Source organism: Equus caballus, chromosome 16 (assembly GCF_041296265.1).
Source record: "Equus caballus isolate H_3958 breed thoroughbred chromosome 16, TB-T2T, whole genome shotgun sequence".
Taxonomy (NCBI): Eukaryota; Metazoa; Chordata; class Mammalia; order Perissodactyla; family Equidae; genus Equus; species Equus caballus.
Genome location: NC_091699.1, coordinates 54217410 through 54244362, shown reverse-complemented (window position 1 = coordinate 54244362; position 26953 = coordinate 54217410). Strand labels below are relative to the sequence as shown.

Below are 26953 nucleotides of genomic sequence, written 5' to 3'. Positions count from 1 at the left end.
AGCATGGCTGTTTGTATTTTCTTTCTCTCTTTTTTTTTTTTTTTGGTCTCTGGTAGAATGTGGAAGTCATTGGGAAGTGGTTTCTACTTTCGTGGCAGTTTTTGCTGCTTCTGCCCACACTTCCTTGGTCTCTCACTCTTTGAAGATACTAATCAGGATGCTATTTACTCACTTCTCCTCTGTTAATGTTTCTGTAGGAGGCAGACTTAGAAACTGTGGGAGCTGCCCCAGGGTACTTCTTGGAAATTTCTGTCTTGTTCTTTTGCTGAATGCCAGCTCTATTCTTTATTTAACATAGCTTGAATATTTTCGTTTTGCTTAGTTTAATTCTTCTCTTATTTACATTATTAGGATTTTGGTTTTGTTATGCCATCCTAAACCGGAGTCTTCTGTATTTATTTAAACTGGTAACTTCAGGGTTGAAGGAAATGCTGAGGGTAAGTCCTCTGAATTATGTCTCCTGGCGTTTGCTAAAAAAAAAATACCTTTGTTTTTAGAAGAGTTGCTCTTACCTGCTGCTTGAGTGCCTCCAAAGACTCAAATTCCAATCTGGCCAGTTTTATCTGGATATGCCGAGGTTTATCAGCTATGGCAAATGCAAGTATAAACTTTAAAGCCAGGAGTGCATGCTGAAAACGAGAGAGAGTACATGTTGACGTGACACATTAGACCATATGTGCAAGACAACAAATTAGGACCTCAGCAATCTGCAGTCCTTCTCATTACTCCTGGGTAATTTCTAATTACTGGCCCGTTAGGTATCAAAGATCAACCAGGCCCATGAGTTACATTTAACCCCTCCCACGGTGGTCCATTCAATAATTACCAATGTACTTTGCCTTAGTCTTTTAAAATCAGTTATTACCTTAAATTGATACCATATGCTACTCTCAATGTTTTACAAAAGAAATTTATTCTGAAAAGTCTTTCACAAAATGTTTTTTCCTACCTGCGTCTAAATTCCCAATCTACCCTAGCATGCAACTTTTGCAGGGTCACTCCATTCTTTGCCCTACAACACCCTCCCTTGTGCTATGCTTCAGGCTGAGTTAGATGAAGTGGACATGTGTCTTAAACATCAGGTCCCTTGAATCCCCTGCAACCTCAATAGTGTCTGGTGTAGTTTCTTTCATGAAATGATAATCAATAAATACTGATGCATTAATTGATTGTGATGTACTACCTCATGCTGCTGACTCCATATACTGTAGGGCAGGTATGCAGAAAGGGAGAGTGCATCCTTTATAATACGTAAAGTGTACCCATTATAACATGGGAAACTTAGAACTTGGCTATTTTATTTCCCTTCTACATCGACATCATAAAGAGGTTCTCTATAACATGATAATATGAGGTTTATAACTATGCTTCTTTCTCTGCAGAATAGAAATAAGCCAAGAGGATTCTTCTAAAGATAAGCCTGCTCTTTAGATGCGCAGCCTCAATCTACTGATGCTTCTCCAGTTCTAGCATCATTTTGTGATCCAGAATCAACATCCACAGAAATGTGCACGATCAAAAGAAGAATAAAGTTGCCTCTTTGATGATAGTATGACTTACTAAATATTACAATCTGTGAAATAATTTTTAAAGGTAAGAAATAATTAAAAGGCATTAAGAAAATCAGTGAAGGAAACAGAACAGCCTTTAAGAAACGTTGCATTGAATTATTGACAGAAAAAGAAGACAGCTGAAAAAAATTAAATGAATTCTTTACTGTGATATTTTCAAAAGGAGGATGAAGGATAAATAACATGTGGATATCTCTTGGGAGAAGCATGAAATAATGAAGGAAGTCAACATCATAACAGAACAAGCAATAATTCAATCCAAAGACTTGAAAATCAGCAGAACTCCGGGGCAGGCCAAGCACTGCCTGGTATTAACAAGAGCTCTAGGGTAGACCAGGACAGGCAGCCTTCACTGAAACGTGACCGCCACGACTAAAGATGACACTGGAAGATACTGATTAGGTACCTATAGTGGGAAAACAAGTAGGTAATACAGTGTGGATCAGATGACATCATATGTTGCAATTCTGAACTAACTGAAGTGAATTAACAGGAACTTGGATGTAATCTACCAAGAATAAATGAGTAATTCAGAAAAGCTATACTATGCCATTATTTCATTCCAATAGAGTAGTGAGATATAATTTCATATGACTTAACCTCATCAGGAGAAATATTAAACAAGAAATAATCAAATTGACATACGAAAAGAAATCTTCCATATTTTCAGAAACTGTGTCCCCTCAAGTTGCCAGAGCCCCACCATGACCCGTCACTCACCCCTTCCCATCTCATCTTTACCCATTTTCTCTTCCTTGGAGTCTTGGTGGGAATTAGGGAGAAGAAAAGACCCTGCTAAGGTCTTCCCTTGGATGTAAGGTGCCTGTAAGATGTGTCAGCTCTTCTCTGGGAACCAGGACTGGCTAGTGGATGACTGAGCAAGGCTGCTGCAGACCTTGGCGCTCATGGCTTCCAGATGAAGTATTCATAAAACTCCCATGAAGGGAAAAAGTTGAGTATTTATTAGACAATATTAGTATGAAAAGGAGGTCATTTTAACTGGTTAAAACACTTATATGGCAATAAGCTTTTATGAGTAATTCTCTTTATTTTTCTAAAAATATTTTATAAAAAATGTTTTTAAAAGCCCCTATGTAGAAAAATCAGTTCCTTTTGAACTATTTCTGCAAAACAGGTTCCTAGTAGTCCTACTTATTTCAAGCTTTTAACTTCCCACTTAACAACTTAGTTAAACTCCTCGAAGAGCCCCTACAAACCCACAACTGAGTACTCTTTTGCTGGCTACCAGCACCACCAAAAGCCAGAGGAGAGGGGCATTGTGTCCATCCACTCTATCAGTGACTAGTGTACTGGACATGGGCTAAATGTTGAAGGATACTACAGTGAAAGAGATCATGTGCCAGCTCACAATCTAGATGGGGAGATGGGTACTCACAGGCCATCATAATGCCACGTGTACGTTACTCCCAGGGTATACACAAGGGGCCAGGAACATACAGACCAGCAGTTATCCCAGTTTTTAGCAGGTCCAAGGGGCTTCCTGAAGGAAGGAAGTTTGAACAGAGACACAAAGGATGAGAAGGAACTAGCTAGGCAAGGAAAGGAGGAATGTTTCCAGAGCAAACAAAGGGATGGTGGGGTTGAAGAGAGAGGGGCCAGAGAGGCAACCAGGAGCCAGATGACAAACGAGCTGTGAAACCAGGTTGAGGAGTAAGGAGGCACTGAAGGCATTAAGACAGCAGTGACACAATCAGATTTCTCCACTTGTGGCATGGAGAATGGACAAGTTAAGAGGCTGTGAAAGTACAGGCAAGTCAGCAGGGTGACCTGAAGTGTGTGGAAGAGCAATGGGGATGCAGCTTCCAGGACTGACTAGAGGGCTCATTAGGAGAAGACTTAATAGGCCTCCATGGCTCATCCACTGAAATAAGCACAGAATGAGGAGCAGGCTAGGGGGAGAAGGGGTCGTGTGGGCTGTAGACTTTCAGACGTCTATGGCATACCTGAGTGAAGATCTTCAGCGTGCAGCGGGACAGAGGGGTTTCAGGTTCATGAGAGGGATGAGGGCTGGATACAGAGACCTGGGAGTCACTGGCATGGGTATAAGTGGAAAATAAAGCCATGGGAATGGACGAGATTCAGAAGCATGTGCAGTGAGAGAAAAGATGAGATGAGGCAAGAAGAGGGTACAGGATGGAACTGGAGGAACAGAAACACACTGAGAAGAGGGAGAGGAGCTCAAAAAGAAACCAGAGGAGGAGGTGTGGATTGGCAGAAATCTAGGAGGCTCTGGAGTTACAGAAGCAAAGGGGAGAGAAAAAAGCCAGTCAAGGTGGGTGGTGGAAGGTCAAGTACATGAAGCCTGAAGAGAAACATTCGGGTTTAACCAGCAGGAGGCCTTTGGTGACCCTGGTGGGAGTGGTTTCAGCTGAGTGGTGGTCACAGATGCAAGACCATGGTGGGCAGGGAAGGGACAGGAAAGCAAGCAAAGGAGGGGCAGACAAGAGGGTTCAGAAAGTCTGGCTGGGAAGGAGGGGTAAGAAACAAGATGGTGGCTGGAGGGAGAACTGGGCTAGCCACCTGTTTGGTTTTTAAAGATGTAAGCCTTGGATATATTGAAATGCTTTGGGGAAGGAACCAAGAGAACGGTAAACGGTGAAGATCCTGGAAGGAGAAGGTCTAAGGCACAGAGCCAGGTTGCCATGCAAGGCAGGGGCTTAGCCAAAACCAGGGGTCTGACACTGTCACTGTCCAGGAGGGAGAAGTGACCACAGGAAACAAAAGCATTTGGGGACATTAATTTGAGAGTGAAGAGAAGAGTTTTAAAATAAATTTTGTGCTCAGAATTTGCAATTCAATACCTAAAATGAGGAAGGACAGGTGAGAATTACACAGTATTCTCACTTTTCTTTTACAGACTTAATCTGAAACCATCAAGTATCCTTTCCTCAAAACAGATAATCATAATCCTCAGCAGAAAAGTGTCTTAAAGAACAAAACAAAACAAAATGCGAGGTTCACTAACTAGATTGGAAGAAAATATAAATCTTCACAATGGTTTTCTTTGGCTGGTGGCACTATGGGTGATCTCTTTATCTTCAGTCTTTAAGGGACAGGCATTACTTTTATATGGGGAAAAGAACACTCACGTGAAAAAGAACACAGGGATTCCTCACTTAACAAATAAATTGCACATGCTCTGCCAGGCTCCTAACCCCGCCTAGTCATGACTGCCCATATGCCCAGTAAACAGACCAAAACCAGACAACCCGCAGCTCAGAGAGTCTAGCTTTTCATCTGGAGTCCAGGAATAAAAGAAACTGGGGGAAACAATCACTTTGTATCCATTAATTCTGCAAATACATAGAGAGCACTTATGCAGGCCCAGACTGCTTAGATGGTGGCCTTCCCCCACCACTTCCTTACCTACCCAAATCTTCCATCACACTGATTTTTTCCCCCCACTTTGCTACACGCCCAGAAGTTCCACCAATTACAGGTTTATCTGGTGTAACACACATCATCTTTAAAAAGTAAAAACACTCCTGGAGGGTTAAGGAGCATCATCATTCCCAGACACGTGTTAATTAATTTAATTAGCTGGTGCTAGCAAAGTCTTTCTCTCTGTCTTCCCCTCACCCCAGCAATCTTGAGCACTTGGGAGTGGGGTGGGGAAGACACCACAGCAGCTTCAGCGGTAGGGTACTGGTTTCAAGGAAGAGGAGTAAAGAGAAGCAAAAAAAGAACCAACATTGTCTCAACGGTCAGGAAAAGTTCATTTAGACATCCCACCCCCACATGCACACACCCCTTTCCTCCTGGTTTCTTTTACCTAAGATCCAGAATTCAAGTTGAGTATCATGTGGAATTAGGTAAGCTTTTGTGGTCTAGCCTGGAAACCTAAATAACATTTACAGCAATGTTTCAAAAGATCAATTTTTAAAACCTTGTTTATATTTTCCATACAGCAAATCTGTTTCAAGGCTAGAAACTGCTTTATGCTAACTGAACTGAGAAAAAAATGACAAAAAAAGCATTTTAGCTATTTTTACTTGTTTTTGTAAATAAAAGAAAAGATGAAATATGAATCTGCACAGATTTGAAGAAAAACATACTCAAAATGAATAGTTGGGTTGGCTTTTCATAGCCTGTCTATGAAAAGAGCAGACAATTTATGGGCCGTGATTGTGATTCTTCACCAACAATCTTCTTTCAAAGTAAAACTCACAAAATTATATCCTAAACAAAGTAAAGGAGAAAAGTAACAGTGGGGGTCGGGTGGGGAACTGGGCAGAATTTTAAAACTAATAAGTACAAAGAAGTTGGCTCCCCATAACAATATGCTTCAAATAATGATTATAGGGTGTCTTAGTTAGGAAAGGAAAAGAGAATAGGACCAGAGAAAATTAGCACTTGGAAGCTAAATGTTTTCTGGTGCCAGCAGTAAAGCACTGCCTACACTGCCATCAGTGTGTCGCTCACCTTTGGTCACTGCAGGGCTGTCAAACTTTTAGGAGTCTCGTGCCAGGTGCACAGAGAGTAAGCAAAACCATTTTATTTTACAGAAACTAGAAAACTCACAATATGATCGACAGTAGCAGCTGTGTTTGTAGCAGTGTGTCCCCAACCCTGTCTCTTCTGAAATAGAAAATGCAAATTAGAGCTGAATTCTTGGAATCCTGAAAAGCTAATTTGATTTCTACAGTGGTATGTCTGCCACGTTACCTCTTCCCATTCAGAACCCAGCCACCACTGAATAAAAGAAACTCCTTCAAAAAAGCATCCTCTGCTGATTACCAGACAAATTATGTGTCAAATGCCAATTAATAAGAAATGATTAATGGAGCCAAGATTGAAAGAAAAAATTACAGAATTAGGCTCTTAAGAAAAAAACCTCAGGGATTTTGATTTTAAGATGGTAGACCAAGCACGCACATCCACTTCTTCTACCTCCCCAGAGTCCCCTGAAATGACAGAAACGTATATTCTAAAAAGAATGAGACTGGAAAACAAGAGAATTTGCCAGAACTTCTGAGTATAAGACTCATGGAGTGGAAAGTGCAGCTCAAGTCTCCTGAGACAAAGACAGTTCCTTCCAAAGGAGCATCAGAGAGAGGCCAACGTCAGATTCAACCCCACAAAAGGAAAGGATAGGGCCAGGGAGTCAGGCACCAAAGTGAATGCATTAAAGAGCTGGCTTCAGAAAAGCCAGGGCCTTAGGGAGCCCTTTCTCATGCCACCGTGTAACACAGTAACTGCAGGTTCTACTCTTGCACTAAAGCCAGAGACATGCCCTCTAAAGAAAGCATGTGATCTTCTGGAAGAGCTCCTTGTGTGGGGTTGCCAAACCCAAGAGAGAAGCCAAGCCCAAGGTCATGCCAGTCTCCTATTAAAGCTTTGGAGGCCAGAGTGATGTCAGCAGGAATAGAGGAATAGGAAGCCCCAAATCTTGTTCCCCAACAGAGACAGAGACTTAACAACAATACACAGTCCAAAAAGCCTTTATGAGAACTCCAGAAACCAGTTAAGAAGTCGTAGTACTCCAGGCAAGCACAAAACCAAGAACAGCTACATTGAAAGGAGGAAGAAAAGCCACTGGATTTCATCTATGATAGCCCTGCTTCAAGCTGGCACAGCTCAACACAATTGGGAGAAAACATGTAACTCGTGGCTCACTCTGGAGGGAAAGAGAAGAGTAGAACATACAGTTAGTGTTCCAGCTTTTGGCGGGACTTCCCTAGGGACTGGTTTCTATCTTATTAGATCGGGAGTGCTGGAGAGGATCTGGCATACCTTGGATGCCTGGGGGCCACTAAGAACAAAGGAGATCTTGGAGCCTTGTTGATGTACCAGAGAATCTGCAGTACTGCAGACAGACACTGGAGAAAGCAAGAGATTACAAACTCATAAGACAGAAAAGCTCCCTAATTGAGAAATTACATGCACGAGCCCAGAGAAGCTACATCCCTAGGAAAGGTGTGACATATCCCCAGATCTCCAGCTGGGCTGACTGATGGAGGTCTTTCCTCATACATAGCCAGTCCACAAAGACTAGGAGAGATGGCTATTTTTTCAAATCTCAGCAAAAAATAAGAAAGCACATTTTTTAAAAAAGGGAAACATAGCACAAACAAAGGAAAATAATAAATCTCAAAAGACCAGGCCAAGGAAACAAAGATCTATGAATTACCTGACAAAGAATTCAAAATAATATGCTTAAAGAAGCTTAACAAGCTACAAGAGAACACAGACAACTAACTAAAATCAGGAAAATGATGCAGGAACCAAATGAGAATATCAATAAAAAGATACAAACTATAAAAAAAGAACCAAATAGAAATTCTGAGCTGAACAATGCAATTAGTGAATTGAAAAATTCAATAGATGGGCTCAACAGTAGACATGATTAAGCAGAAGAAAGAATCAGTGAATTTGAAGACAGGTCATTTGAAATTATCAAGTCAGAGGAGCAAAAAGAAAAGAGGAAGAAAGATGAAGAAAGCCTAAGGGACTTAAAGAACACCAACAAGCAGACTAATACACGCATTATGGGAGTCTCAGAAAGAGAAGAAAGAAAGAGGCAGAGCGCTTATTTGAAGAAATAATGGTCAAAAACTTCCCAAATCTGAGGAAGGAAATGGACATCCAAATTCAAGAAACTTAAAAGATTCCAACTAGGATGAACCCAAAGAGGCCCACAGCAAGACACATTCTAATCAAACTGTCAAAAGACAAAGAGAATCTTCAAAGCAGCAAGACATGAATGTTGCATCATGTACAAGGGAGCTCCCGTAAGATTATCAGAGGATTTCTTAGCAGAAATAATATAGGCCGGAAGGGAGTGAGATCATATATTCAACGGTCTGAAAGAATAAACCTGCCAACCAAGAATACTATATGTGGCAAAATTGTTCTTCAAAAATGAAAGAAAAATAAAGACCTTTCCAGACAAACAAAAGCCAAGGGAATTCATCACCAGTAGACAGACCTACCTTATATGAAATGCTAAAGGGAGTCTATCAGGTTGAAATGAAAGGATGCTAGACAGCAACACAAAAGCATATGGAAATATCAAGCTCTCTGGTGAAGGTAAATATACAGACAAATACAGAATCCTGTAATACTGTAATGGTGGTATGTTCATCACTTTTAATTCTGGTGTAGAATTTAAAGGATAAAAGCATAAAAAATAACTATAAAAACTATGTGAATGAATAAAAAATATAAAAAGATGTAATTTGTGACATCAACAACATAAATTGGGGGGAAGACGAGAAAGAGTAGAGATTTTGTATGTGACTGAAGTTTTTATATGTTTAAAATAGAGCGTTATAACTATAACATGCTTTATGTACTCCCCATGGTAACCACAAAGAAATATCTATAGAAGATACGCAAAAGAAAAATGAGAAAGGAATCAAAGCAAGTCGCTACAAAAGAATCAATGAAACACAAAGGAAGGCATCAAGAGAGGAAAAGAGGGACAATAACTATAAGACATACAGAAAACAATAAAATGGTAATAGTAATTTTATTACTATCAGTAATTACTTTAAATGTAAATAGATTAAACTCCCCAATCAAAAGACAGTAGCTGGATGGATTAAAAACAAGATCCAACTATATGCTATACACAAGAGACTCACTTTAGTAGTAAGGACATACTCAGGATAAAAGTGAGAGGATGGAAAAAATGTTCTATGCAAATAGATGAGAAAGCATCACAAAATTAGTCTTTGTCTCAATAACACAATGAATAGGAATCTTCTCTGGAGTTTCAAAGGAGGCTTCTCACACAGTGCCTTCAGGTCCCGACACCTGGTGGGTCACTGATGGACCCTGAGAGATGCAGCTGGGCCAGGGCAGCACCTGTGATACTAGCACATTGTGCTCCTGATCAAGGTCTGTGCCTGGTGCACTGAGGATGCACCTAGGGCATGACAGGGAGCCACCATTGTCACAAAGAGCCTGGGCCTCTGGTCCATCCACACGAGCTATTTCCTAAGATTACTCCAGTGAATGAAGAGTTGGGCTTAAAAGCTTAATGGAAAGTTGAAATCTAAAAGACACGCATGGTGGGGAAAAGGCAATGGGAAAACGTTAGAAGAGTCGATTAAAACAGTGAGAGATAAGAGTAATTGTTTACTATAAAAACACAAAATTTTTTTTACCTCCTCTTCCTCTATCTCACCACTTAATAGAACAGTGGTTTGGGAAAAAAAACGCCAATTAGACCAAATGAATAGAAGGAAATAATTTAAAGGGTTACCAATGAATTAAATTGAATGCCTCATCAGCTCTTCCCTTTTAAAATATAATCTCTATTGTAAGGACTTGCTATCCGAAGAGGCTCCTCATAGGTGAAGGACACTGAGTGATGGGGTTGTCATTTGTTACTGGGGTGAAAAAGCTGACTTTCAAGGCTTTGGCAATCTCTGTGTCACTGAACACATCTTATCCAGAGTTAAAGCGATTTACATGTGTAAAGCTTGTTCTCCTCCCATTCAGAGCCACATTTCATGCAACAAAGCAGTTTCTAGGCCAAATTTGATGATTGTGAAAAGAAGTTCAATCTGTAGGAGGGTTACGTTTTATTTGGAGTTTGTTTCATTTTTTCAACAATTATTTTGATCACTTGACAAGGAAAAAACCCAAGCAACACTTAGTAACTGTGTGCCCGGAAATGTTCTCTAAGGCCTACAAGCAAAGTGATACCCTAAGACTGCGGTTTCAATTTACTACACACTTACATCAACTGGACCATCAAGGGAGAATTTAAATCACATTGGAGAAACACACATTTGTAACCTCTAAATCTTGAGCCACAAAGGCCAGCCATGGTGCACTCTAGAGGCCACATGAGAGTGGTGGCTCTCCCACAGTGCACAAAGGATATACAATCGGCCTCCTGAAGTCACCTGCTTAATGTCTGCCTGGTCAGTGACAGAGGGTGAGGAGAGCAGGGTTCAGGAGACTCCAGGTAGTGAAGTCTTATAGAAACAGAGTCGCTGTTCCTTCTGAGGTATGGTCCAGGGTAAACTGAATTGTCCCTTACCTCCTGGCCTCCCAAAACATTATTTATATTCAGAGATAAATGAGCATAATGGAAACTGGAAGAATCTGTGAAGTTGGGAAGAAAAAGTCTCAAAGGCCTGATGACAGTGGGGGATCCCAAGCCACAGGAACAGGAGGGAGGAGAGTTCTTCCCCCTTCTCTGTGGTGACGGCAGGATGTGGTCATGGCTTATGGCACAGAAGTAACATGAGGCTGTGACCCCAGGACGGTTCTTTGTTCACGAACTTTGTCTCCTTCCCTCTAAGTCTTTTGTTTTCTTTCTAGTTTTTTTTACCTTCTAGCCTTCATTCTAATTTAGATGCTACGGCCATGGGAACAATTTGCTCAGTAGAGAACTCAGTGAGTGGATAACTAGTCGTATTTAATGACACCTCCCTGAGTCTCAGCCATGAAGGAGAGGGACCTGACCCTCCTTTGACACTATCGGGCAAAAGCTCTATCTGGCCTCCCTGGTTCTACCTGCCTGCTTTGAACCAGCTTCAATGTGCCAAGGCCTCACTGGACTTGGCCTCTGAAACATGCCCCCTCCAGGGGCTGCTGCTCCTATCCCATCTCCGCCAGATTCGCTTCTTCCGTCTCCTCCCAGACATCACCTTGTTTCACTCTTAACTACACAGCCCAGTCATTACAAAGGTCAACTGAGTACATAGAGAAGGAAATAGAGACAGCTTTCACGTAAGGGCCACACAGTGGATAGTGATGCCTGCGGCCATGGCAGGAATGCAGAGACTTTAGAGCGGAAGGAATCTGAGAGAGCCTTTAAAATAAAGTTAATCACTTCAAGGGCAAGAAACTGACCTTCAGGAGCTATGTGTCAGGGCTGAGAGTGAAGTTCTAGGTTCTTCATTGCACACGCTGCTGTTTCTACCTGCGCTACCCTGCCAGTGGCGCTCTGTGAACGAACGGTGGTAGGGGCAGAGCACAAGCTGGGGAACCAGGTGCAGACCCCTCCTGCAGGACACTGAGCAAGTCAGTGAGTCGCCCAAGCCTGGCCTTCCTTGTGTGACATCCCCACTGTCACACCTGATACATGGTAGGCAGTGAAAATATAGAAACGCTAATCTCTAAAGTTACTACGTTACTATTTTGTCACATTGGTCTCTCTGACCAATTCAACTCAGTTTGAGCCTCTAAACCTTAGCAGCAGCAATTTAACTGATCGGGTATTCTTTTGAAGACAGAAATTACTGCAAAGAATGTTAACATCCTTCAATGGAGCCTCCTAAAAATCAGACGGCATCTGTTTATAAATGAAAAGAGAAAGCACCTCCTCTTACTTTTCCTCTTTGTAAGTCTTCATTCTAACCCAATTAATACTGGTCATCTGCATATACAAATGTTCCGCCACAATGTCCTCGTCTGCTGTTTCAGGAGACATGCTTCTAAACAAACGTTTCTAACCAAAATATATCTCTAAATTGAGAACTTGTGCCAGGAATAATGGGCTTTACAGCTCAGGCACCAAACTGCACCAGTGGCATCAGCTGATTAACTGGTGATGGATGACAGAAGGGTCCTAAACTGAAGCTCAGATTCATTCCCATAGGAAAATCCAATCTGCAGAGAAGAAAAGCCTGGAAGATGGGGGAGGCAGTGGAGGTGCTAGATTTCTGCCTGCTTCACTGTGGACCTTGCACTGCTGCTGTCATTGAGCAAATAACTGGTTTGCTTAGTTAGTGAAAAGTTCTGCTTCATATGTTTCCCTGAAGCAAGATTTAGCATATTTACTACTGAACATATGCTTCAATTTACTATTTCTGTAACTGACAAATTTATACAAAACCAAATAAAATCTCCTCAAAAAAGACTTATGAGTACTTCCAGTTTCAGCTCCAACAAGTAAAGAGATTGGAAGTTGTCACTCCTGTCAATACCACAAGAAAAAGCTGCACAAATTGAAAATCAAGTATGTTTCTTGGACCTGTCTGAGAACTGAGGGAAAACTGCCACCCTAAAGTCTAGAGAAATAGGTGTATCCACAGAGATATAGCAACCAAGATCTACTCAGCTGGAATAGAAGCTGCTAGAGCTATAAGCTGGTAGGAACATTTAAATGGTTATTTTGATGAACTGCTGGTGGCTGAGTGTGACCAAGGGAGGTGAGAAACCACCAAAGGCTACAGTCTTATGGGGTCCCCCACGCTTTCGTAGGCTCTCCCTCCAGGAACCCACTGGGTTCTCATGGTGAGGACACAAGAAGGATCCCCTCATGGGTCTTGCAGGGGCAGGGGAAGAGCAGGCATTATGAAATACTGTTCAGAGGCTTCTCCACAACAAAGGCTTACTCTCCAGGAGGAAGGATTTTGCCAGGGAAAATTCTGAAACTTGATTCCAGCTGGAGTAAAGAAATTCCTCCCGGGGCCAGCCTGGTGGTGCAGCAGTTAAGTTTGCACGTTCTGCTTTGGCGGCCTGGGGTTCGCCGGATGGATCCCGGGTGAGGACCTACACACTGCTTGTCAAGCTGCGCTGTGGCAGGCATCCCATATACAAAGTAGAGGAAGATGGGCATTGATATTAGCTCAGGGCTAGTTTTCCTCAGCAAAAAGAGGAGGATTGGTGGCAAATGTTAGCTTAGGGCTAATCTTCTTCTTCTTCAAAAAAGTAATTCCTCCCTGCTCCGGCCCCTCCAACCTTCCTGTCTCACCTATGGAAAACCAAAACCAAAACATAACATTATAAGCCAATATGACCTTGATAAAATAAAATTTAAAAAACGAAACAAAACATAGTCAGTAGGGGTCAGGATTTCAACAAAGTAGGCCGGGAACACTGCAGCTGGGGAAGGGAAGGGAGAAAAAGCTGTACCACTGGAGGAACACCTGTGGAGGTCACAGTCCTAAGACAGCCCACTAAATGACTGAGATTTAATCAGAGATTACAGAAGACATCCCCTCCCCAACACCTTATCACACACCAACAGGGCTTCAGTATAACAACAGTGGACTGGAGTTACAACAGCTGAAAGACACAGACTCCCTGTGAGGAGGAGAACATAGGGAAGCCTCAAGTAAAGAGAGGAGACAAAAACAAGGACACTAGAGGAACTGAACGCCTGTGGTATCTGTAGCCAAAATAAACATTAAACACAGCCCAAATCCTAGCCAGATTCACATAAAGCCTCACACTACAGGCCTGTTTACCTCCGTGCTGTTGCCTGATACAATATGTCTAGCTTTCAACAACGAATTACAAGACATGCCAAAAGACAAGAACAACACACTCTGAAGAGCTGAAGAAATCATAAGAACCAGACGCAGACATAACAGGTTTTGGAATTATCAGACAGGTAACTTCACCATGATTAATATGTTAAGGGCTCTAATGGTAAAAGTGGACAAAACGCAAGAATAGATGGATAATGTAAGCAGAGAGATGGAAAATCTAGAAGCAATCAAGATAAAATGCTAGAAATCAAAAACACTAAGAAATGAAGACTGCCTCATCAGTAGACTGGACACAGCTGAGGAAAATCGCCAATCTTGAAGGCAGATCAAAAGAAACTTCCCAAACTGAAATGCAAAGAGAAAAAGAATGAAAAAAGAAGAGGAAAACATCCAACAACTGTGGGACAATATTAAAAGGTGTTACACACGCATAACTGTAATACCAGAAGGAGAATAAAGAGAGACCAAAGCAGAAGAAATATGTGAAGACATAATGGCTGAGAACTTTCCAAAGATAATAACAGACACCAAATCAAACATCCAGGAAGCTCATAAAACACCAAGCTGGATAAATACCAAGAAATCTACACGTGGGCAGATCATAGTCAAACTGTAGAAAACCAAAGACAAAGAGAAAATCTTGACAGAAGTCAGAGGGGAGAAAAACACCATGCCTACAGAGGAACAAGAATAAGGCAGAGCAGACTTCTTATCAGAAACCACACAAGCAAGAAGAGAATGAGGCGAAATATTTAAAGAGTGGCAAGAAATCCCCACCAAACAAGAAATTTATATCCAGTGAAATTATCTTCAAAAATGAGAAAGTCTTTATTTCTAGAAATTGTTATTCCAGAAGTCTCTGAGAGAGAGTGAGAATATGAATGATAATACATTGCCACCAGACCTGCCTTGCAAGAAATGTTAAAAGAAATTCTTCAGGCAGAAGGAAAATTATGTAGATCAGAAACTTGGATCTACAGAAAGAAAGAGTGTCAGAGAAGGAATAAATGGAGGTAAAATAAAACATTTTGTTTTTCTTATTCTTAATTGATCTAAAAGATAACTGCTTGTTTAAAGCAATAAGAGTATCAATGTGTTGGGTGATTATAGCATACAGATGAGTGAAATGAATGATAGCTATATCATCAGGGACAAGAGAGAGGAATTGAGAATACTTTGTTATAAGGGACCTGTACTACATGTGAAGTGGCATAGTATTATTTGAAGGTGGATTTAGTTTAAAACGTTTATTTTAAACTCAATGGCTTAAAATCACTAAATTTTTTTTTAAAGAGCATAACTGATAGGCTAAGGGAGGAGATAAAATGGAATCATAAAATGTTTAAGTGAAACCAGAGAAAGCAGAAAAAAGGAAAAAAGAAATGAATAACAGATGTAACAAATAGAAAACAGTTAAATACATGGTAGATTTTAATTCAACTATAGCAATAACCATTTTAAATGTGAATGGTCTAAATATACTAACTAAAAGACAGAGAAGGGGCCGGCCTGGTTGTACAGCAGTTAAGTTCATCTGCTCTGCTTTGGCAGCCCAGGGTTCATCAGTTCAGATCCTGGGCACGGAGCTAAGCACCACTTATCAAGCCATGCTGTGGCAGGTGTCCCACATAGAAAGCGGAGGAAGATGGGCACAGATGTTAGCTCAGGGCCAATCTTCCTCAGGAAAAAGAGGAGGACTGGCAGTGGATGTTAGCTCAGGGCTAAACTTTCTCACAAAAAAAAAAGAGAGAGAGAATATCAAAGTGGATAAAAGCAAGTCTCAACTATCTCAAGTTATCTGCAAGAAACTCATCTTAAATAAAAGGACTCAGGTAAGCTAAAAGTAAAGGAATGCACACAGATCTTGGTTTCTAATACCATTCTCCAACAAAAGAAACCAGAGCTCCTTTGGAGAAACTGATTCTAGGCTGATTCTAGGACTGGGGCAGGAAACACATAAGAGGAGCGTGGAACGTATTAGACTGCCAGAAAGTAAGGGAGTGCTCAAAAAGAAAACACACACACAATAACGGGGGTATGTCAAACAAAGGGACACAGGAACCAACTAAAAAAGCCCCCAGTGGCCAAAGCTGGAACAACTTGAGCATGAAAATAAAGCTGTATTGCATGACAACCCAAAACATAAAATAAATATCTATGAGTCTATACTGACACAAACAAATGATCAAATAAATACATAAACGGGGCAAAAGAGAGAAATCTCCCTTGTGGAAGAATTCCAAGTAATTTACATAGATATTCAGCCCTCAAGGAGGTGGAGCAGAATCCCCTACCCCCTAAGTGTGTGCTGCTCGTAGGGACTTCCTTCCAAAGAGTATAACATGGGAAGGAGAAAAAGGAGTGGCTTTACCACGGAGAAACCTGACAACCACGACCTCCGCCAGGGGGACAGTGAGAAGTCACGCTGACAGCGTGGACTTTTTGATACGAAGTGATGAGAACAGCACTTTACCTCTGTGTCTTCCTCCGCCAAACCCACAATCGCAGTGTAATCATGAGAAAAACATCAGACAAATCCCAGTTGAGGAGTATTCTACAAAATATCTGACTAGTGTTCCTCAAAACTGTCAAGGTCAACACATTCAAGCAAAGTCTGAGAAACTGTCACAGCCAAGAGAAGCCTAAGGAGACATGATGACCAGCTCTAACTGGGATCCTGGAACAGAAAAAGGACGTTAGGTAAAAAGTAAGGAAATATGAATAAAGTACGAGCTTTGGTTAACAAGAACCTATTAATGGTGGTTCACTAATTATAACAAATATACTATACTAACGTTAGACGTCGAAAACAGGGAAAATATGGGAACCATCTGTATGACCTCGCAAACCTTCCCATAAACCTAAAACTATTCCACAAAGTTATTTTAAAAAAAATTTTTACTTTATTATATATATATATATATATACATACCTGAAAACTTCAGGTAAAACAATGAAGAATTAAACTAGGGTTTGAAAGAAACCATCTAAAAAAACTCAGCTAGATACTTCTAAACCAGTTCTCAGCTAACAAGAAAAATGACCTACATTTTCCAAACCTATGACCACGTTCTTTAAATCAGAAATAAAATTGCCTATGACAGAAGCAATGCATCATTTCTGGGTTCTGTCAGTTTTTCAGGAGCTGTCCAAACACTGTTGAGAGTAAAGACAAGAGGTCTGGTAGAGGGCGCAGCGTGTAAGGAACACTGGCACGCAGAGTTTGTAGAAAGAGCAAGTGATCAGCAAGGCCACAACCTCCACTGCCATCTGCTTCTGGGGCCCAGGGTTTATGCCCTGCATTTCATTACACATTAGGGCTCAAGCACACACGTGGCTTCAGCAAGGAATGCTTCCTACCTTCCATTTCCCAGGGCTCATTAAGACAGAGCATTCATGTCTACTTCTTGTAGAACTTATCAGCAATACCCTGCATTTGTCAGGTTTTGCCTTAATGTAACATTTTACATCTTTGCCAGAGCACAGGAAGTGGGAAAAACAGCTGCACAGAGGCAGTGGATATAGAAGAAAGAGGAGGTGAAAAATAAAGCCAACTGAAAAGTCTACTCTAAAAGAGAGTAACTTCATACAGCTGAATAGGGAGTTGGTGTTAAAGAAGAAAAGAGCTAGAACTTTTTATAGCTACACATTTTTTTTAAAGATCAAAGATGAAATTTTATATTTCCCAGTAGCATATTTTCTTAAAGAAAATACTGATTTGTTACTTTTCCTCTTCTTAAATCAACTAGATATGCTTAATGAACATTATTGTTAGAAATGCAAAGAAAATCTGAACCACTTCTTTGGCCAAGTCAGGTTTTCACTGCAGACATTAAAGGACCCTCACAGTTAAAAAATAACAGTAACAATTTTAACAACTCACCATACTGGAAACATCCAAGCCAGGGATTTTCAAGGCAGATAAAAATAACTGGTATGGTTTGACAATAGCCAAAAAACAATTTTTCCTAGTTCTTCTGAGTTTATTATTTGAAGATGTACACATTAATATCTTAGGTTTTGAAATACATGTTTGAAGGTAAAATAGTCACACAGTTAGGGTAAAAAAAGTATATAGTGAAAAATCTCTCTCCTGCCCCTGCCCACCCAGTGCACTGCTGTGCCCTGTGCTCACACACAGATAAATAGGAATACACTACTGTTTTCTCCATTTTTACGTAGAAGGAGCATCTAGCAATATTGTTCTATGCTTTGACTTCTGCACGTAAAATATCAGAGTTTTTCCTTATTGGAACATAGAAAGCATCCATACTTTAATTAATCAGTGATGGACATTTGTTACTTCCAATACTTTGTTATTATTGAGGATGCTGCAATGAATATCCCTATATGTTCATCATTTTGCACATACGCAAGTATACTTCTGGGATAAATTCCCAAATTTAGAATTGCTGGGTCAAAGGATACATGTAGTTGTAACTTAAGTAGATTTTGCCAAATTGTTCCATTTATGGTATTGAGCCATGTGCACTCCCAGCAGCGGAGTATGAGGGTGCCTGCTCCTCCTGTTGACCCAGGGTAATATCCCCCCCTGTGGGTTGCTGCTAGTCTGAAGATAGATGACAACTGGTGTTTCAATTTTGTTTCAGTCTGCAGTTCTTACTGAGCGCTGTTGAGCATCTATTCATATGTTTAACAGCCATCTGCATTTTATTTATTTGTGAACTTTCTGTTCATAATGAAAAGCATCTGGGAAGGTTGAGGGACTGGAGACAGGAAAAAAAGGAGGGAGAGGAAGAAGAAATTACATTGAATTCCATACAAGTACGAAGAACATGGTTTGGGGTTTAAATTTAGTGTAATTTATGTTAGAATATGTTAAACTCTAATGATGTTTTACTGTTATTGTTTATTGAGATTTTATTTTTAGAGCAGCTTTAGTTTTGAAAAAAACTGTACAGAAAGTACACAGTTCTTGTGCACCCTTCACTCCCAGAAACAGTTTCCCCTATAATTAAAATCTTGTATTAGTGTGGTGCATTTGTTACAAGTGAAGAACCAATATTGATACATCATAAACTAAGGTCCACAGTTCATATTAGGGCTCATTCTATGGGTTTTTACAAATGCATAATGTCATGTATCCACCATGACAATATCACACAGAATAGTTTTACCACCTTACATATCTGTGGGTCACCTATTCATCCCACCTTCCTCCCTCCTCTCCAAACCTCTGGCCCCCGCTGATCTTTTTACTGTCTCTACAGTTTGGCCTTTTCTAGGATGTCATACAGTTGGACTCACAGACTATGTAGCCTTTTCAGATTGGATTCTTCGACCTAGTAACAGACATTTTAGGTCCCTTTATGCCTATTCATGGCTTGATAGCTCATTTCTTCTTAACAATGAAAAACATTCCATTGTATGGATGTACCATAGTTTGTTTACCCAGTGATTTACTGAAGGATGTCTTGGTTGTTTCCAATTGTCGGCAATTATGAATAAAACTGCTATAAACATTCATGCGCAGGTTTTTATGTGAACATGAGTTTTCAACTTAGTTGGGTAAGTATCTAGGTGGCCAACCGCTGGAATGTATGGCAGACCTATGTTTAGTTTTGTAAGAAAGCACCAAACTGTCTTCCAAGTGGCTGTACCATTTTGCATTCCCACCAGCAATGAATGAGCTGTTGGATTGTTTATTTATGGGTTGTTTGTTACAGTATGTTGGGTTTTAAGAATTCTTTGTATATTTGGACACAAATCTTTTAAGTGATAGGTCTTTTGCAAATATTTTCTTCCAGTCTGTGGCTTATCTTTTGCACAGCAGAAGTTTTTAATGTTAAAAAAGTCCAACTCACCAGTTATTTCTCTCATGCTTTTGGAACTGTTTCTAAAAAGTCACTGCCAAACACTAGGTCACTTAGATTTTCTATGTTATCTTCTAGAAGTTTTATGTGGTTTACATGTAGGCCTCTGATCTATTTGGGGTTAATTTTTGTGTAAGCTGTAAGATCTGAGTGTATATTTTTTTGCATGTGGATATCCAGTTGTTTCAGCACCTTTTGTTGAAACGACTATCCTTTCTCCATCGAATTGCCTTTGCTCTTTTATCAAATATCAGGTGACTATAAAGTCATGCATCACTTAACGATGGGGATACGTTTTGACAAATGTGTTGTAAGGCAATTTCATCACTGTGCAAATATCATAGAGTATACTGACACAAACATAGATGATACAGCCTACTAAACACCGAGGCTATATAGTACTAATCTTATGGGACCACTGTCATATATGTGGTCTGTTGACTGAAATGATGTCATGCAGCACATGACTGTATTCATGCATGTATATTTCTCGTCTTTCTATTCTGCTTCGTTGATCTGTCTATTCTTTCACAAATACCACACTGTCTTGATTCCTGTAGCTTTATTGTAAGTCTTGAAGTCAGGTAGTGTCAGTCCTCTGACCTTATTCTTCTTCTTCAGGAGAGTGTTGGCTATTCTGGGTCTTTTGCTATTCCATATAAACTTTAAAACCAGTTTGTTGGTATCCACAAAATAACTTGCTGGAATTTTGATTGGAATTGCATTGAATCTATAGATCAAGTTGGGAAGAAATGACATCTTAACAACACTGAGCCTTCTCATCCATGAACATGGACTATCTCTGTATTTACTTAGATTTTCTTTGATTTCTTTCATCAGAGTTTTGTTGTTTTCCTTATTAAAATCTTATACATATTTTTTTGGATGTATACCTAAGCAGTTCAACTTTGTGGGGAGGGGATGGTTAATGCAAATGATCTTGTGTTTTAAATTTCAAATTCTAATTTTCATTGCTGGTATACAGGAAAGCAATTGACTTTTGTTCTACTAGTTTTTACCATTGTTTTTAGAGTGAAGCAGAAAAACAGTTGTCTATATGTCTGTGAAGGCAATTTAAAGCATAGAAAATCTGATCCCTGAAGCCATGAAAAATTACATAGCTGGCTTTTCTGTTATGCCAGAATCAGACATCTTAGAGAGTTCCCTGGTTATGGTAAAGAAATCTTATATTAATAACTTAGTCATTTGTGATATATTTTAAAAATCAAGTGATAAACTTGAAATAAGATACTGGAACATAATATTCAAGCCCACATAAACTTAAGCCATAATAAGGGCATCCTGTGCTTTAGAAATTACTGATGAGAACACTTATGTCATCTTTTGTGATGCAACAGAGCAGCAGGTTAAAAAGTACTTCTACCAAACCACGGCAGAGTTCTGAAAGACTACATTTTAGTCATAAATTCCTTAAGCTTCCATGAAGCTGATCTTCTGTGAAGATGAACTATGAATGGATTAGATGTCTGACCAGTCCAGGCATGCTTTTCTATTGCTCAGGCTTTTAACATAGTATTGATAGTACATCTCCCACACAGTCTTAAACTTACTACTGATATGGTAAGAAGAAACTTTCTTTATTTTCAAAGTATATCACAGCACAAATTTGAAGTTTATAATATGTCAAGATTACTGAATTATGGCCTCTAAGTCCATTCTCATAGAAATAGTTGAGTAAGGCGTTCAACCTTGAGAGAAGCAACACTCAGAGAGTACGGGAATGGTGGAGAATGCTGAAACGTCACCCACACGCCCCATCAGGACTGAAGGACTTCTTTCCCCACCTGCTGAGAGTGCTGCTGGAAGACACGCCTCAGCTGAAGAGAGCCACCTTGCCAATGGTCACTCCCTTCCTCTGAGGCAGCCTATATCCAATGGCTAGTTTATGAGGGGTGGAGAACAAAAGCCTGGCCACCTTTTCCCAACTTGGGACAACTCTGCAGGACCACCCCAGCTTCAGAGCTCCCTGTGGAATCAGCTGATGCCTTTGCTGAGACTGCACTGCTGCTCAACTTGTCCCTCTGCTCAATTCTGCTTCTTTCCCCTCCCTTTTCAGGTGTTGATTCTCAGGAGACTTCCCTAATAAATGTCTGCATATTAGTCTCCATCTAAGAGTTTGCTTCCTGAGGAAACTGATCAGTGACAGCAATCAGCTAAAGAATGGCGATTTTAAAGCACCTTTCTTATGGCTTCGTCTGGGATGGCAGTTAGAGATGGAAGATGGGGAGGCAAAGGGGTGGGAGAGGTTGCAAAAGAAATACAAAACAAACTCTTGTATGCAAGGGCCCTACAATGTAGCTGAGGAGTCCAAATACGCTTAGATGAAACTATAAAGCAAAGTGGACGAATTTTAAACAAATACACTAGAACTTATACATTCAAATAACTGTTAGTCGCATAAGCAATGAGTCTACAAGGCTCCATGCCTACTCTGGGGAACCGGAATTGCAAAACCACAAAAAGCATTTGGAACTCTCAAATGTACAGTCAGAGCAAGTAAACAAAAATGTCTTTCTGTTGTTGGTGGTTTTCTATTCCCAACTATATAAGGCAACACGGCCACCCAGTAAACTCCTAAGATGTGGCATTAAATTATACTTTCTATTCCAAAAGCCAAATCCACCCTCAAGGGCTAAAGATTCATTACTAATAAAATAGGCTGCAGAGTAATTCTAAAAGAGGCTCCCCAACACTCTAGGCTTGTAAATGAGTTCTTTTTTAAAAAAGCTTTACTGATATACAATTCTCCCATTTAAAGTGCATAATTAATGGCTTTTAGTATATTCATAGCATTGTGCAACCATCTCCACAATCAATTTTAGAACATTTTCCTTATATCCCCCCAAAACCCATCCCCCTTAGCCATCACCTAGCAATCCCCCATTTCCTCTAGCCCTAGTCAATTTACTTTCTGTACCTATAGATTTGCCTATTCTAGACATTTCATATAAATGGTATCATACAATATATGGTCCTTTGTGACTGGCTCTTCACTTAGCATAATGCTTTCAAGTTTCATCCATGTTGTAGCATGTATTAGTAATTCATTTCTTTTTACTGTCTAATAGTATCCAATTGTATGGATAAACCACATTTTACTTATCCATTTATCAGCTGATGGGCATTTGGGTTGTTTCCATTTTGGAGCTATTATGAATAACGCTGCTATGAACATCTATGTACAAATTTTAGTGTGGACATATATTTTCATTTCTCTTGGGTATACACATTGGAGAGAAATTGCTGGGTCAAAGGGTAATTCTATGTTTAATACTTTGAGTAACTGTTAGAGTGTTTTCCATAGTGGCTGCACCATTTCACATTCCCAGTTGCAGTATATCAGAGTTTCAATTTTTCCACATCCTTGCCAACAATTTTATTATCTGCCTTTGTGATTATAACCATTATAGTGAGTGTGAAGCGGTATCTCCTGGTTTTGGTCTGTATTTCCCTGATGGTTAATGATGTGAACATCTTTCCATGTGCTTATTGGCCATTTTGCATCTTCTTTGGAAAAATGTCTATTCAGATCCTTTATCAATTTTTAATTGTGTTATCTGGTTTTTTATTTTTGAGTTCTTTATATGTATTATATATATAATAAGTCCATTATCAGATAGATGATTTGCAAAAACTTTCTCCCTTTCTATAGGTGTCTTTTTACTTTCTTGATGGTATCCTCTGAAGTACAAACATATAAAATTTTTATGATGTCCAGATTATCTATTTTTTTCTTTTGTTGTTTTTACTTTTGACATCATATTTAAGAAACCATTGCCTAATTCAAGGTCATGAAGATTTACACCCACGTTTCTTCTAAGAGTTTTATAGTTTTAGCTCTTATATTTAGGTGTCTGATCCATTTTTTAAAAATTATTCTATTGAGGTCATATTGGCTTATAACATTGTGTGAGTTTCCGGTGTACATTATTATATTTCAGTTTCTGTATAGACTGCATCATGTTTACTACCAATAGTCTTGTTTTAATCTGTCACCATACATATGTGCCCCTTTACCCCTTCCGTCCTCTCCCCACCCCTTTCCCCTCTGGTAACCACTAATCTGTTCTTCTTATCCATGTGTTCGTTTATCTTCCACATACGAGTGAAATCATACAGTGCTTGTCTTTCTCTGTCTGGCTTATGTCGCTTAGCATAACACCTCAAAGTCCATCCATGTTGTTGCAAATGGCATAATTTTGTCCTTTTTTATGGCTGAGTAGTATACCATTGTATATGCATACCACATCTTCTTTATCCATTCATCCGTTGATGGGTGCTTGGGTTGCTTCCACATCTTGGCTATTGCAAATAATGCTGTGATGAACATAGGGGTGTACAAATCTCTTTGGATCTTTGATTTCAAGTTCTTTGGATAAATACCCAGTAGTGGGATAGCTGGATCATATGGTATTTCTATTTTTAATTTTCTGAGAAATCTCCATACTGTTTTCCATAGTGACTGCACCAGTTTGCAGTCCCACCAGTATTGTATGAGGGTCCCCTTTTCTCCACATACTCTCCAATACTTGCTATTTCTTGTCTTATTAATTTTAGCCATTCTGATGGGTGTGAAGTAATATCTCATTGGGGTTTTGATTTGCATTTCCCTAATAATTAGTGATGTTGAACATCTTTTCATATCCCTGTTGGCCATCTGTATATCTTCTTTGGTAAAATGTCTGTTCATATCCTCTGCCTATTTTTGATTGGGTTGTTCATTTTTGTTGCGTTGTATGAGTTCTTTATATATTTTGGAAATTAATCCCTTGTCAGATATATGATTTGTGAATATCTTCTCCCAGTTGGTGGGTTGTCTTTTAGTTTTTTTGATGGTTTCCTTTGCCTTGCAGAAGCTTTTTAGTCTGATGTAGTCCCATTTATTTACTTTTTGTTTCTCTTGCCTGAGTAGACATGGTATTCAAAAAGATACTGCTAAGACCAATGCCAAAGACTGTACTGCCTACATTTTCTTCTAGCAGTTTTATGGTTTCAGGTCTTACATTCAAGTCTTTAATCCATTTTGAGTTAATGTTTGTGTATAAGATAATGGTCTACTTTCATTCTTTTGCACTGGCTGTCCAGTTTTCCCAACACCATTTATTGAAGAGACTTTCCTTTCTCCATTGTATGTTCTTGGCTCTTTCATTGAAGATTAGATGCCCACAGATGTGTGGTTTTATTTTTGGGTTTTCAATTCTGTTCCATTGATCCGTGTGTCTGTTTTTCTGCCAGTACCATGCTGTTTTGATTACTATAGCTTTGTAGTATATTCCGAAGTCAGGGATTGTGATACCTCCAGCTTTATTCTTTTTTCTCAGGATTGCTTTGGCTTTTGGGGGTCTTTTGTTGTTCCACATAAACTGTAGGATTCTTTGTTCTCTTTCCATGAAGGATGTCATTGGGATTCTGATTGGGATTGCACTGAATCTATAGATTGCTTTAGATAATATGGACATTTTAACTACATTCCTTCTTCCAATCCATGAGAGTGGAATATCTTTCCATCTCTGACCCATTTTGGCTTAACTTTTTTTTGTATAGTGTTAGGTAGGGGTCCAACTTCATTCTTTCCCATGTGGCTATCCAGTTGTCCCAGAACTATTTGTTGAAAAGACAATTATTCCTCATTGAATTGTCTTGGCACCATATGTCTTGGAAACAACATGTGAAGGTTTATTTCTGGACTCTCAATTCTGTTCTATTGGTCTTTAAGTCTATCGTTATGCTAGTGTCAGACAGTGCATCCTTCTTAAGGTGACTGCTTATATGCATTCATTCATCATGAATTCTCACTGGGCACCCACTATCTACTAGGCACTGTTCTACGTGCTGTAGAATCAGAACTGAACTAAAATTCAGTTGGAGCTTACCTTTATGGAGGAGACAAATAATTAAACCATAAACAAGTAACACATATAGTTACTTATTTATATATAACTTATAGTAACTTATTTATATATAAGTAACTATATATATATAGTTATATATATATATATATATCAGAGAATGATAAGTATCACTTATAAAGCAAAGAAAGGGATATGAAGTGTTGAGGGGAGGGCTAACATTTAGACAAGAGAGGCCTCACCAGGAAGGTAAGTCTCGAGTAAAGACCTAAAGGAAGTAAAGAAGCTGGATATGACCTCTGCAGGGAAAGCACTTTAGGTAGAGGGAAAAACAAACGAAGAAGCCCTTCAGCAGTAGCCTGACTGGCTATTCAAGGAACATGGAGGAAGGCCAGTGTGTCTAGAGTGGAATGAACGAAGAGCGGAACTAAAGATAAAGGCAGAGAGATAAACACACGGACATATTTTATAGGGTCTCATAAGTCATTGTGAGGACACTGGCTTTTACTCTGAATGAAATGGAAACCTGTTGGGAGGTTTCTGGTTGAAGGACTAACACGATCTGGTTAAGGTTATTAACAGAATTACTATGGCTGCTATATTGAGACTAGACAAAGAGGGAGGGGTAGAAGCAGGGGGGCCAGTTAGGAGACTATGTAATAACTGAGACAAGACATGATGCTGGCCTTACCAAGCAGATGGCAGTGGGGGTGGTGAGAAGTGCTCTGGTTCTGAAGGGAGAGCCAAAGGGATATGCTAGCAGACAGACGCAGGGCATGAGAAAGTGAGGAGCTGGGGAACTTGAGGTTTTAGGCCTAAGCCATTGGAAGGATGAAGTTGCCACTAACTGAAATGGAAAAGTCTGCAGAAAGAGCAGGTTTGGGGACTTAAAGAGGTTATCTTTAGAAATATGAATTTTGAGACAGCTAGCTCCAGTGGAGAAGTCAAACTGGAAGTTGTATTTACAGAACTATGAATAAAAATTTGAGATTCAAAAGCATTGAAATGGTACTTATAACTGAGATGAGATGAGATGGCTTGAGGAATGAAGGAAGATGAAAAGGAGAAGGGTCCAAAGACGGAGCCTGAGACAGTCTGACCATCAGAGGGGGAGAGTGGATCAGAAACACAACATACCACACACACACACACACACACACACACACACACACACACACACACACAGGGAGAGAAGAAGAGAGAAAGTGGAGGAGAAGGAGAGATGGCAGGAAGGAGGGAGGGAGGAAGAAACAGTAAAGAAGAGTGGCCAGAAAGGCAGGAGGAAAGCAGGTGATATACGGTCCTGGAAGTTAAATGAAAAAGGTGTGTCCAACAGAAGAGAGTCAAGTAAGATGAGGCCTGAGAAATGACCATGGTGTTAGCACTGTTGGTCACCAGTGACCTTGAGCAGTGGCCTTCGGTGGAGTGATGGTTCAAGAGAAAATGGAAGAAGAGGAGTTGCAGACGGTGAGCATGGA

General features: G+C 39.9%; 1 protein-coding gene across 6 annotated transcripts in view; it reads right to left on the bottom strand.

The window, feature by feature from the left end:
- Positions 1-26953, bottom strand: part of ANO10 (anoctamin 10) — a 211958-nt gene that overhangs the window by 51603 nt on the left and 133402 nt on the right. For 4 of the 6 annotated variants that reach the window (XM_070237890.1, XM_023620634.2, XM_014731730.3 and 1 more), the window contains exon 12: positions 513-629. The exons of the other annotated variants lie outside the window; for them this stretch is intronic. In XM_070237890.1, the coding sequence (XP_070093991.1) occupies positions 513-629 (117 nt within the window). The remainder of the gene's footprint in view (positions 1-512; positions 630-26953) is intronic. 6 annotated transcript variants of the gene reach the window in all.